Source organism: Colossoma macropomum, unplaced genomic scaffold, assembly GCF_904425465.1.
Source record: "Colossoma macropomum unplaced genomic scaffold, Colossoma_macropomum, whole genome shotgun sequence".
Classification (NCBI taxonomy): domain Eukaryota; kingdom Metazoa; phylum Chordata; class Actinopteri; order Characiformes; family Serrasalmidae; genus Colossoma; species Colossoma macropomum.
This window is the reverse complement of record NW_023494784.1, coordinates 3,355,828-3,369,704: the sequence shown is the minus strand read 5'-3', so window position 1 is coordinate 3,369,704 and position 13,877 is coordinate 3,355,828. Positions and strand designations below refer to the sequence as shown.

At 42.1% G+C, this 13,877-nt stretch overlaps 1 protein-coding gene across 1 annotated transcript; it reads right to left on the bottom strand.

Moving 5' to 3' along the window:
- Window positions 1-2,834: 2,834 nt before the first annotated feature.
- Window positions 2,835-9,833, bottom strand: LOC118809309 (leucine-rich repeat-containing protein 63-like). Its single transcript, XM_036572477.1, has 5 exons — window positions 9,595-9,833; window positions 7,299-7,435; window positions 5,864-5,947; window positions 4,019-4,258; window positions 2,835-3,018 (listed from the first exon to the last, which is right to left on the bottom strand). Exons 2-5 carry the CDS (start codon window positions 7,310-7,312, stop codon window positions 2,835-2,837), a joined length of 522 nt encoding a protein of 173 aa, XP_036428370.1. The 5' UTR covers window positions 7,313-7,435; window positions 9,595-9,833.
- Between the last annotated feature and the right edge of the window lie 4,044 nt (window positions 9,834-13,877).

Below are 13,877 nucleotides of genomic sequence, written 5' to 3'. Positions count from 1 at the left end.
GTATTTACTGATCATGAAAGGGTTAATTACGAAGGGAACAGTTTAAACACCACAAAAAAAAATCTTTTGGACATTTTGAAACTTTTTTTGGGGATGGTGAAGCTTTTCGACGACACACGTTACTGCACCAGACAGTGTCCCTCAGACAAAAACATAATTTTTAATCATTTCCAATATACGATTCACATCTATTAGAGTGTAAAATTAATTTACATTCACAACCATATAAACAATTTGTAGAAATTATTGAAATATGTTTGTTGCCTCGAAGCAACATTGTGGAGTGGATTTAGCTAGTCGTAAACAAAGCGTCACAGTTGCAAACAAAACAGCCACGTGAGCGAACAGCGCAGTCATTATATATTTTTTCCATTTAGAATTATGTGTTATTTAGAATAATTCTGAGGTTTTTATTTATTTAGGAAACTGGAAAGCAAATTTGATCATTTTTATATTTGAAGAAGTGTAGACATACACTCTGTATCATTTTTTTCCATTGTCACACAATGTTGCCTTAAGGCAACAAACTTTTTTTTTGGTATTTTAATAATCAGGTCCATTTTATGCAAAAAAAGTGAAATATTTTTTAAACATTGCTCTTATAATGTGTGCAATAAAGGGTTAAAGTCACTGAGCTCTTCAGTACGACCCATTTTACTGTCAGTGTTTGCCTATCAAGACTAAAAGGCTATGTGCTTAATTTGATCCACTTGTTAGCAATGGGTGTGGCTGAAACATCTGAACTCAATAATAAGGAGGTGCGTCCCAATACTTTTGTCTATATGGTGTACATTACACTGATCAGGCACAACATTATGACCACCTCCTTGTTTCTACGCTCATTGTCCATTTTATCAGCTCCACTTACTATATAGGTGCACTTTGTAGTTCTACAGTTACAGACTGTAGTCCATCTGTTTCTCTGATACTTTGTTAGCCCCCTTTTACCCTGTTCTTCAGTGGTCAGGACCCCCATGGACCCTCACAGAGCAGGTACTATTTGGGCGGTGGATCATTCTCAGCACTGCAGTAACACTGACGTGGTGGTGGTGTGTTAGTGTGTGTTGCGCTGGTCAGAGTGGATCAGACACAGCAGTGCTGCTGGAGTTTTCAAACACCTCAGTGTCACTGCTGGACTGAGAATAGTCCACCAACCAAAAATATCCAGTCAACAGCGTCCTGTGGGCAGCGTCCTGTGACCACTGATGAAGGACTAGAGGAGGACCAACACAAACTGTGCAGCAGCAGATGAGCTATCGTCTCTGACTTTACATCTACAAGGTGGACTGACAAGGTAGGAGTGTCTAATAGAGTGGACAGTGAGTGGACACAGTGTTTAAAAACTCCAGCAGCACTGCTGTGTCTGATCCACTTGTACCAGCACAACAAAGTATCAGAGAAACAGATGGACTACAGTCTGTAACTGTAGAACGACAAAGTGCACCTATATAGTAAGTGGAGCTGGTAAAATGGACAATGAGTGTAGAAACAAGGTCATAATGTTATGCCTGATCTGTGTATATAGTGTTACATATATGTATACACTACGTGTACGTACAATGCTACATATACACCTCATGGACAAAAGTATTGGGACACACCTCTTAATAATTGAATTCAGGTGTTTCATTCAGTCTTATTGCCACAGGTGTATAAAATCAAGCAGCCAGCCATGCAGCCTGCCTTTACACACATTAGTGAAAGGATGGGTCTAAAGAGCTCACTGAATTCCAGCGTGGTGCTGTAACAGGATGCCACCATTGCAACAAGTCAGTTTGTGAAGTTTCTTCCCTCCTAGATGTTCCACGATCAACTGTGAGTGGTATTATTGAAAAGTGGAAGTGTTTAGGAACCACAGCAACTCAGCCACGAAGTGTCAGTAGTGCATAAAAGTCTCCAACGCTCTGCTGAGTCAATAACTGTTCAAATCTCCTCTGACATCAACATCAACACAGACACTGTGTGCTGGGAGCTTCATGGCAGGGTTTCCATGGCTGAGCAGCTGCATGCAAACCTTACATCACCAAGCACAATGCCAAGCGTCGGATGGAGGGGTGTAAAGCGCCGCCACTGGACTCTGGAGCAGTGGACACATATTCTGTGGAGCGACTATTCACGCTTCTCTATCTGTCAGTCTGATGGACAAGTCTGGGTTTGGCGAATGCCAGGAGAACGTTACCTGCCTGACTGCACTGTGCCAGCTGTAGAGTTTGGTGGAGGTTTGGATGATGCTATGGGGTTCTTTTTCAGGGGTTGGTCTAGAACCCTGAGTTCCAGTGAAGGGAAATCTTAATGCTTCAGCAGAACAAGATATTTTGGACAGTTGTACGCTTCCAACTTTGTGGGAACAGTTTGGGGAAGAACCTTTCCTGTTCCAGCTTGACTGAGCCCCAGTGCACAAAGCAGCTCCATAAAGGCCTGACTGGGTGATTTTGGTGTGGAAGAGCTTGACTGGCCCTCACAGAGCCCTGACCTCAACCCCATCCATCACCTTTGAGATGAACTAGAACGGAGATTGTGAGCCAGGCCCTCTCGTCCAACATCAGTGTCTGACCTCACAGATGGATGAATGGGCAAAAATTCCCACAGACTCTCCAACATCCTGTAGAAGCTTCCCAGAAGAGTGGAAGCTGTTAGAGCTGCAAAGGGGGACCAACTCCATATTAATGCCTATGGATTTAGAATGGGATTCATAAAGCTCCTGTAGGTGTCCCAATACTTTTGTCCATACAGTGTATGTATGTACAGTGCTCTGTTGTAATGTTTGTACCAATTTATTGAAAAGAAAGATAAACAATAAAAACCTGAAACACTCCAGCACTGCTGTTTGCTGTCTAGCCCGTGTGAAGGGGCTGTGTGAGGGGGTGTGACTGTTTCCTGAATCTGGAGTAGCAGGAGGCAGAGCAGGAGAGGAAGAGGATGGGAACGCTGCTGAGGCCGAAGAGGCCGTAAATGGGCCGGATCAGCTTCAGCCCGGGGCCAAACCAGGGACCACCACAGCATTCACACACACTTGCCCTGAGAGACAAAGTACACAATTTCAGTTTGCATTATTATTATGCTATTACCATTTTACTGCCCTTCTACAGTTTATCAGTTTGTGCCTGATGCAGTCAGTACAGCTCTCATGAAGTCAGCTCAGTTTGATTACATAAACAAATACACACAAATAATCAGTAACTGTGCATTTAAAGGTGCAGAAGTGTGTTTCATATAGAGGATGTGGTAATGCTCTAACGACTGCATCTATCTGTCTGTCTGTCTGTCTCTCTATCTGTCTGTCTGTCTCTATCTATCTGTCTGTCTGTCTGTCTCTCTATCTGTCTGTCTGTCTCTATCTATCTATCTATCTATCTATCTATCTATCTGTCTGTCTCTCTATCTATCTATCTATCTATCTGTCTGTCTCTATATATCTATCTATCTATCTATCTATCTGTCTGTCTGCCTCTATCTATCTATCTATCTGTCTGTCTCTATCTATCTATCTATCTATCTATCTATCTATCTATCTATCTATCTATCTGTCTGTCTGTCTGTCTCTATCTATCTATCTGTCTGTCTATCTGTCTATCTATCTATCTGTCTGTCTGTCTGTCTCTATCTATCTATCTATCTATCTATCTATCTGTCTGTCTGTCTCTCTATCTATCTGTATGTCTGTCTGTCTCTCTGTCTATCCATCTATCTATCTATTTATCTATCTATATATTTATCTATCTATGTATCTGTCTGTCTATCTATATATCTATCTGTCTGTCTATCTATCTATCTATCTGTCTCTCTATTTATCTATCTATCTGTCTGTCTGTCTATCTATCTATCTATCTATCTATCTATCTATCTATCCTCAGCCTTACAAGGAGCCAAGACGTTTTTGTAAAGAGCACTTTATAAGAACAGTAGTTTAGCTCTGTTTTCTGGTTTTACTACAAAAGTCGGGACATTTTTGGTCTGAAAATACAAAAACAAACTCAGAGTTACATTTAGAGACCAGTGTGTGTGGCGTGTGTGTTACCTGCTGAGGACGAGGCGGGCTGCAGGGGGCAGAGTGCTGTAGCGCTGTTCAGGCTGTATGAGAGCCAGGGCGTGCGCTGCAGTGTGCAAGAGGGACGGTGGAGAGTTCACACTGTTAAGGGTCCACAGCACAGGGTGTGTGTAGTTCCCCCCCAGCCGGAGCTCAGACAGAGACAAACTCAGGATCCCCACCGGCAGACCCTCCAACTGATTCCCCTCTACGTTCACGTACTGCAGCACCCTTCACACAAACACCCAACAGATAAGCTATGGTACAGTGTAAATGCCAGAGACCAACTTAACCCTTCATCTATTTCCTTTCCAGTTTAAACAGACATTAAGTGCAAGTTATTCATTTTACAGGAGGTATTTCTGAGAAGATCAGATGGAAGATAATCCACTTGCATAAGGAAGGGCAAAGTCAAAGGAAAGTAACTGAAGTTTCCAAAATTGGAGTTCAAAAAAATGATTAAAAGCTAGAGAGAAAATCAGGAAGACCTGGAAGAGCTGGTCGACCCCAAAACTGCCCCCATCAGATAAGTAGCACTTAAAGCTTTCATCTCTGAGAGAGAGGAGAAAATCAAGCTGCTTCAGATCTGAAAACATCCACAGGTGTTTCTGTCCATCCTTCCACTGTGAGAAGACGACTCAGCGCTGTGGGTCTGAAAGGATGTGTAGCTGATCAAGAAGAACCTCACTGAGAAAAGGAGACGGACACATCGAACAAATAAGCTGAACAATGGACTGACCACCCCAGAGTCCAGACCTCAACACCACTGAATGTGTTCTAAGACTGAACTTTGGAGGTGTGTCTGCAGATTCTTTGAGGAACTGAAAGTGAGTCTCCTGAGAAGAAAGGAAATCATCAATTTCTATTAAATAAACGTTTTCTGCTTTTTTCTGACACTGTGAAATGAATAATTTGTACTTAATGACTGGAAATTAAACAAATGAATATCTGACTTTTGCACAGTACTGTACATACATATCACGACAGATGAAAATTAACCAAAGAGCCTTCTTTAACTGTCTGTCGGTCTGTCTGTCTGTCTCTTGGTCTGTCTGATTAGATCATTTAACTCATTTTTAAACCGTTTCAATGCTAGAAGTAATTTTAGCTGCAGAAGTTTAAATTCCGGGGGCTCTTGAGTGGCAGAACCTGGCGTTGGCCCTCTCATCAGGAGAATGAGTCCAATCCCCGGTAATGCTACAGTCGTCCATAGCCGAGAGTCCAAGAGAGCACAGTCAGCCTCGCTCTCTCTGGGTGGGTAGGCTGGCCCCCCTGTCTCCCCCCATCACTCAGTGAGATGCAAGTCAGCGCAGGCATCTGTTAGCTGACGTAACAGAACTGGCAGTTAGTGTTCTCCTCCGAGCGTGTTCAGCTGTCCAGTGACGTTGGGTTAGTGGCAGTTCAAAAAGATGCAGTGGTGCTTTACAGGTCTCAGAGGAAGCCTGTGCTGGCCTTCACCCTCCTAGCACCGGTGCTATCGTGTGACTGGGGGAGTCCTAACTAAATTTGGAAAAAATCCCCCCAAAAAATTCCATAGGCAGATAATTTTGTTGTTTAAAGCATTATTTCGTAAACAAGCCAAACTAGTTCAGCAAACCTGAAAAAAGTAAAAACATCTAGAAATCGGTTAGTCTGTGTGTCTGTCCATCTCCCTGTCTCTTGTTTGTTTGTCCCTCTGTCCCTCTGTCTCTTGGCCTGTCTTTCTGTATTTCGGTCTATCCTTCAGTCACACTGTCCTTCTATCTGTCTCTCAGTCTGTAGGTCTGTCCGTATGTATGTCCCCTTGTCTGTGTCTCTGTCTCTCTGTCAGTCTGTCTGTCCACTCTTTTCTCCCACCTGAGGTTTTTGATCTCGTTGTTCAGGGAGCTAATGAGGTTGTGAGAGACGTCCAGGTGCTGCAGAGACGGCAGGCGATATAACCTACACAACACACACAGCATACACTCACTGACCACTCCATTAGGAACATATCCTCTAGCCCTCAATCAATGGTCAGTTTCTGACTACAGAGTCAGAGACCACTCTTCATTTATTTAATATTCAAAACAGCAATTAAGTACAAGACATATAACAGTGTTTCGTGTGTCCATCCTTTGACTTTATTACAGCTTCTATTCTTATAGAGGAAACATGCTTTCAGTTTTGTTTTCTTTTTTTATAGACAAAATATAGGCACTTGTGGTCTTGTAGCGTGTGTATCGCTGCTGACGGAACAAAACCTCGTATCTCCAAAATGGTAACTTTACAGGAGAAGAGAAAAACCTTCTTTACTTTCAATGTAAGTCAATGGAACCAGATTTTTTCCAGGTTATTTTTGCCCATTTCTTTTGGTCCATTCAATTTAAAATTTTATATACAATGTAAAGGACGACAGGCATTTTCACATTATGTCAAAAACTGAAAAACATGGAGACACAAGCTATTGTCCTTACAGCAGCAATGTATGTATGTATATGTAGGTGTGTATATATATATATATATATATATATATATATATATATATACACACACTACAAGTGCCCATATTTCAGAATTCTGAAACTGCAGTAGTCATTAAAAGAGGCATTTTTTGCTGAATTTGTTATATACACACAATGGCCAGTCATAAAAGAACTTAAAAATGAAACTGAAACAGTTCTCTGGCCCATGGATTTTACTGGAATCGTTCTCATTTTTTCAAAGAAATCTACAGGAACACTCTTCCACTCCTCTAAAGTTCAGTCTTAGAAATTGGTTGCATTTTCTGATTCTCACGATTCAAATAATCCCCAATTATGGATTTAGACTCATCAGTTTGTTTGATGTGTCCGTCTCCTTTTCTCAGTGAGGTTCTTCTTGATCAGCTACACATCCTTTCAGACCCACAGCGCTGAGTCGTCTTCTCACAGTGGAAGGATGGACAGAAACACCTGTGGATGTTTTCAGATCTGAAGCAGCTTGATTTTCTCCTCTCTCTCAGAGATGAAAGCTTTAAGTGCTGCTTATCTGATGGGGGCAGTTTTGGGGTCTACCAGGTCTCATTTTCTCAATATCTTTTAATCATTTATTTACTCCAGTTTTGGAAACTCCTTTTTTTCTCATTTATTTTTCTTTTCTTTTTATTTTCTGCTTCTTTATGTAAGTGGGTGATCTTATATCTAATCTCTTAGATGTATCTCCTGAAAAATGAATAACTCATGCTTAATGGCCATTTTGATTGGAAGATAAATAAATGAAGGGTGGTCTCTGACGTTTGCACTGTCCTGTACATGTATCTGTGTGTTGTGATTACTGGGAGGGCAGCATAGCGATCTTGCAGAAGGAGATGACCAGGGTCTTCAGTTTGAGCAGCTTCTCAATCTCAGCTGGAATCTCCTCTATTGGATTATCTCTCAGCTTCAGGACCTCCAACTTGGGCAGCTCACATACCTGAAAGAAAGAGAGACAAAGGAAGATGTACTTGGCCCAGTTTATCAGCCCCTCTCGGCCTCTTTCATCATTAGTTTCTGACCACAGGACTGCTGTTGTCCAGTTATTATTTGGGTGATGGTCCATTCTAAGTAGAGCAGTGACACTGACGTGGTTGTGTGTGGTGGTGCGAGTGTATCACAGGGGGTGCTGGAGTTTTTTTACACACGTCAGTTTCACTGCTGGGTGGAGAGTGGGTAGTCCACCCAAAAATATCCAGCCCAGAGCAGCTCTGTGGTCAGAAACTGACCACTGATGAAGGACTAGAGGATGGCTAACACAGACTGTGCATCAACAGACGGGCACCAGTTTTTGTGGGTGTTTTTCGGCCGCACATTCAAAAATAAGATCTGATGCAAATGAGAACCAACCAAACTTGTGCTTCTAGTTTAGCTGGAACTGTCCTAATAATGTCATTAAGTGTCAAATTTGGCTGCAGGCAAGTATTGACAAAAATGTCTACATTTACAGTCAGGTCTATAAGTATTTGGACAGTTATAACATTTGCAATTTTGCCTCTACACCACCACAGCTCAAAAGTAACCGGACAGCTGACTGATAAGCAGTTTCATAGCCAGGTGTGGCCTGTTCCCACATTATTTCATGACAAATTAAGGAGTTGATTCCAAGTGTTGACTTTGGTAGCTTTTCATGGGAACTCTCAACTTCTAGTCCAAAAAGGTCTCGATGCAAGCGAAGGGGTCCATCATTAGGCTGAAAAAACAACCTTCTTAAAAAAGAAGAAATGCACTGGCAAGTTCGGCAGCCTGGAAGACCACGGAAGACACCGAAAGTGGATGATCACAGAATTCTTTCCATGGTGAAGAAAAACGTCTTCACAACGTTTAGTTAAGTCGAGGACATTCCAGAGGAGGTTGGCGCATCATTGTCAAAGTCTACAGTCAAGAGACGCCTTCATAGGGGGTCCCGAGTGGCGCAACCGTCTAAGCGTTGGCCCTCTCATTAGGAGATCGCGAGTTCAATCCCTGGTGATGCTACAGCCGTCCGTAGCCGAGAGTCCAAGAGAGCACAGTTGTCCTCGCTCTCTCTGGGTTGGTAGGATGCCTCCCCATCTCCCCCCATCACTCAACGCAATGCTAGTCAGCGCAGGCGTCTGTTAGCTGACGTAAGAGAACTGGCGGTTAGCGTTCTCCTCCAAGCGTGTTCGGCTGTCCAATGACGTTGCGTGAGCGGCAGTTCAAAAAGATGCGGTGGTGCTTCACGGGTCTCGGAGGAAGCCTGTGTTAGCCTTCGCCCACCTAGCGTTGGTAGTATCGTGTGATTGGAGGAGTCCTAACTAGCGGGTGGAATTGGAGACGACTAAATTGGGGAAAAAATTCATGAAGATGCCTTCATGAATGTAAATACACAGGGTTTACCTCAAGATGCAAGCACTCAAGAACAGAAAATCCAGATTAGACTTTGCTAGAAAACATCTAAAAAAGGCTGCGTAGTTCTGGAACAAGATTCTTTGGACAGCTGGCTTTGGACCAAGATTGATTTGTACCAGAATGATGGGAAGAGAAGAGTGTGAAATTAACTTTATATGGCTGCTGCGACCTTGAATCCTGCCTCCACCGTCCTCCTTGAGCCCAGGGTAGCACAGGGTGTGCTAGAATGCATAAACTCGTTCTGTGGAGGTTAGCTTAAACGCTAATAATGTTAGCTTCCTAAGTAACTTGTCACTTTGATAAACTTTAAAAAGTGATAATTCTACAAAAAGCAATACACACATCAACATGCCACTCCAGTTTACATTGTATTGTGTGCTCATGGCAGTGAAGTCATAGTGTTTGGTGTGTTTATCTTCACCTAGAAGAGCAAAGAACTCGCTAGCCTGCCGCTCACTTCAGCTGCAAGTGATACCAAAGACAGAGGAGAACGCCCTCGAATACCATTCGTTCCTTTGGTACTAATACCAGGCTCGAGCAGGGACCAAATAAAACTGGAACCTTCTGTACTGGACCGATGACCAGTGGAAAAAGCGCGGTTTCAGTTTCCTGGTGCTGAAGGTTCCAGTATTTTGCACAGTGGAAAAACACCTGAACTCTACATCAGCACAGTGTGGAGCTACGAGGGAGGAGATCCCAATTAAGTGACCAAGAACAGTGACGGCTCACCTCCACAGGGAACACAGTGAAGTTGTTAAAAGACAGATTGAGGTAGAGCAGACTCTGAACCAGCGGAGAAAGGTCAGGCACCCGGGCGATGAAGTGAGCCTGGAGAAACACACGCACAGCAATAATAGGCAATTTAGCCCACACACAATTATGTCAAAGAAATCACTAAAAAAGGCAGTCTTCACTGAGTGAAGTGAAAGAGATGTATGGAGAAGTGCCACACTTCCTCTATGTCTCTATTCTCGTTTCCCAAACAAAACCACGGGCAAAGAAAAGAGTCCTTTATTACGACAAAAAAGCACGTCAGCCTACAGCCTATCCCCCCCGCCCCCGCCACCTAGAGCATGAGGACATGCAAACTTCTATATCAGGATATCTGAGTGTGTTATGGGTGTAAACCTCTGACCTCGATGTGATTACAAATTATTATATTTTGGGAAATGATTCAATACAACATGTACTTAGTAACTTAACTCAGAGTAAGTAACAGACACTCTGATCTTACTGCACCTTCAATCTAGCAATCTATACTTACACATACAGATTGACATCTTTTGCATCTTTTATCCATATGTTGTATAATCTGGAAGATTTCTATATCAATATTCTATCCTCTGTGTACCTGCATCTCATTTATTATCTACTTCAGACTCACTAACTGCACATATGTAGATGTGTACAACAGTACACATCATAGCTTTATTTCATTCACTACGTTTTATTTCATAACTTATTACTGTACAACTGTACATTGGAGTAGTGCAATAGTAGTGTATATTATGTATATGTGTATATATTTAGAGTCAGTGTTTATATATATATATATATATATATATATATGTGTGTGTGTGTGTGTGCATATTGTATTTAAATTCTACAAGGAGCTACGCACCTAAGATTTTCACTCACCTTGCATCTGTGTAAATGTGATGTGACAATAAATGTGATTGGATTTGATTTGATTTTAATTTGAAGTAATTATAAGTAATTATTTTGATATGGTTCAGAATAGAGCTGGGCAATATGACAACATTCATCACTATCATGATAAAATACATCACAATATGTCACAATATGCTTTTCTATATCATCAGTACTTTAAAAAGATGTTTGATTAAAAGAGAGTGTAATTTGTCCAGTTTAATTGGATGTAGTGCAGCACAGTGTGTGAATTGTCGAATACAAATAACTGGATTCATAGTTTTTGATAGCATTTTTAAAATGTGGCATGACTTTGTCTGTTCTAACATTATGTCATAACATAAACATTGTGACATATTGTGTAAGGTAAAGGTAAAATACACCAAGCTTTACATTCTCAGCTCAGGTAAGCACCTCAAATTAGTGCTATACGGACATAAACTGCAATGCGTGGTTAAGCTGGATATCATGATGATGATATGAGAAGCAGTGTGCCTCTGTGTGGGTGATCAACTTCTCCTTTCAGCAAATACAAAAAATACAGCAGTACAAAGCCTGTTATTATGCATTATAATAATAAAGCTCATAGCTTTATAACAGCAATAAAGCTGATAAGTACATGTATGCATGTTGTTAGAAAAAGACTCAGCATAACCCAGGCATAATATGACCACCTCCTTGTTTCTACGCTCGTTGTCCATTTTATCAGCTCCACTTATTATATAGGTGCACTTTGTAGTTCTACAGTTACAGACTGTAGTCCATCTGTTTCTCTGCATACTTTGTTAGCCCCCTTTTACCCTGTTCTTTAGTGGTCAGGACCCCCATGGACCCTCACAGAGCAGGTACTATTTGGGTGGTGGGTCATTCTCAGCACTGCAGTAACACTGACGTGGTGGTGGTGTGTTAGTGTGTGTTGCGCTGGTACGAGAGGATCAGACACAGCAGTGCTGCTGGAGTTTTTAAACACTGTGTCCACTCACTGTCCACTCTATTAGACACTCCTACCTTGTCAGTCCACCTTGTAGATGTAAAGTCAGAGACGATAGCTCATCTGCTGCTGCACAGTTTGTGTTGGTCATCCTCTAGTCCTTCATCAGTGGTCACAGGATGCTGCCCACAGGACGCTGCCCACAGGACGCTGGATATTGGCTGGATATTTTTGGCTGGTGGACTATTCTCAGTCCAGCAGTGACACTGAGGTGTTTAAAAACTCCAGCAGTGCTTACTTACTGTACTAACTTACTGCAGTGCTGAGACTGACCCATGCAGAGAAACAGATGGACTACAGTCTGTAACTGTAGACAGCTGGACAATGAGTGTAGAAACAAGGTCATAATGTTATGCCTGATCGGTGTATATATATTAAGTTGAAGCCGGTTTGTTGTAATAGTAGCCATTACTGCTTTGCAAATTTTACAAACAGTGAGAGTGAGAATAATCATCATGTTTAAAGCACTTTTGCAGGTAAGCAGTGAGAATAAACATAATGTCATCACAGCTCATAACAATGTATCTATCAAGTAAACTCATATTATAATAACAATAAAACTACAATTAATCATGCAGCCTTAAAGAGCTAATTCTTTATTGAATATTGCTAATAAAGATATCAGGCCTCATTTACCAACCATTCACCTTTTAAGATGCAATTTCTTCTTAAAACACACTTACGAAGATTTGATGAAGATTCCGACATTCACCAGTGTTTTCGTATTTGGGATTTGTTCAAAGGTGAGAACAGTTCTGCGCTTTAAGAGCACGTCATGAATCTGACGCAGACTTTTTCGTAGGCCCTTTCTCAAGAACACATTTAAGAACAAACGTGGGAGGATATTGATGAACGAGGCCCAGTGTTATTAAAGATTTTAACATTACAAAATCATTCAGGTTAAATTGCTGTTTGCATACCACTGCATCCCAATGTATGGATGCATTTTTAGTAAGTGTATTTCTTTGACATTGTACAGCTCTGGCTAAAGACCAGATCCTGACCTGACTGCCCATGTACAACCACACACCAACACCCACCTTGAGGCTGAGGGCTGTGCTGTGCTGCGTGAGGCACTCAATGATGGCAAGCTCCGAGAGAGTAATCATCACACACTCTGCTGCAGGCTGGAATGGTGAAGATGATCTGCAGAAACCCTGGAAGTGTTTAACTGGGAAAGAGCTCAAAATGACCTCATTCACTGAGAGAGAGAGAAAGAGAGAGAGAGAGAGAGAGAGAGAGGTGGGGAAAAATGAAAGAGATGAGGAGCACAGTTAGACGAACAAATTTTTATTTTATTTTTTTGGGAGGTGGGTGGAATGGCTGAACTGTTTTCCATCTGTTGCACTGAACAATAGAGGAAAACAAAGCCACCCTTCTTACTCAGAAGGCATCACACTGAATGACAGATGTAGAGGAAACAAGGTCAGAGAGCATCACACAGAACGATAGTGGCAAACGTGTTTCACCCAGAGTGCATCACACCAAACAATAGAGGAAGAGAGCCTCACACTGAATGACAGAGGAAGTGGAAACAAGGTCAGAGAGCATCACACAGAACGATAGTGGCATACGTGTTTCACCCAGAGTGCATCACACCAAACAATAGAGGAAGAGAGCCTCACACTGAATGACAGAGGAAGTGGAAACAAGGTCAGAGAGCAACACACTGAAAGACGGGTGAGCAGGAAACAACAGAGAACAGACTGCAACTAGAGAAAAAGACATCCTTTTCACTTACGGAGCATCACACTAAACAGTGGATGAAAATTGTAACAAAGCCAGAGAGAATCTCAGTGACCACTGAGGAAAGAATTACACGGAATGGAAAATAAGCCATCCTTGCCATCCACAGAGCATAAAATTGGATGATGAAAGGAGACACTAAATGACAGGGGAAGAGAGCATCACACTGAACAATAGAGGAAGAGAGCATCACACTGAATGATAGAGGAAGGGAGCATCACACTGAGTGATAGAGGAAGGGAGCATCACACTGAATGATAGAGGAAGGGAGCATCACACTGAATGATAGAGGAAGGGAGCATCACACTGAATGATAGAGGGAGAGAGCATCACACTGAACAATACAGGGACAGAGCATTACACTGAACAATAGAGGAAGAGAGAATCACACTGAATGATACAGGGACAGAGCATCACACTGAACGATAGAGAAAGAGAGCATCACACTGAACGATAGAGAAAGAGAGCATCACACTAAACAATACAGGGACAGAGCATCACACAATGATAGAGGGAGAGAGCATCACACTGAACAGTAGAAGGAGAGAGCATCACACTGAATGATAGAGGGAGAGAGCATCACACTGAACAATAGAAGGAGAGAGTATCACACTGAATGATAGAG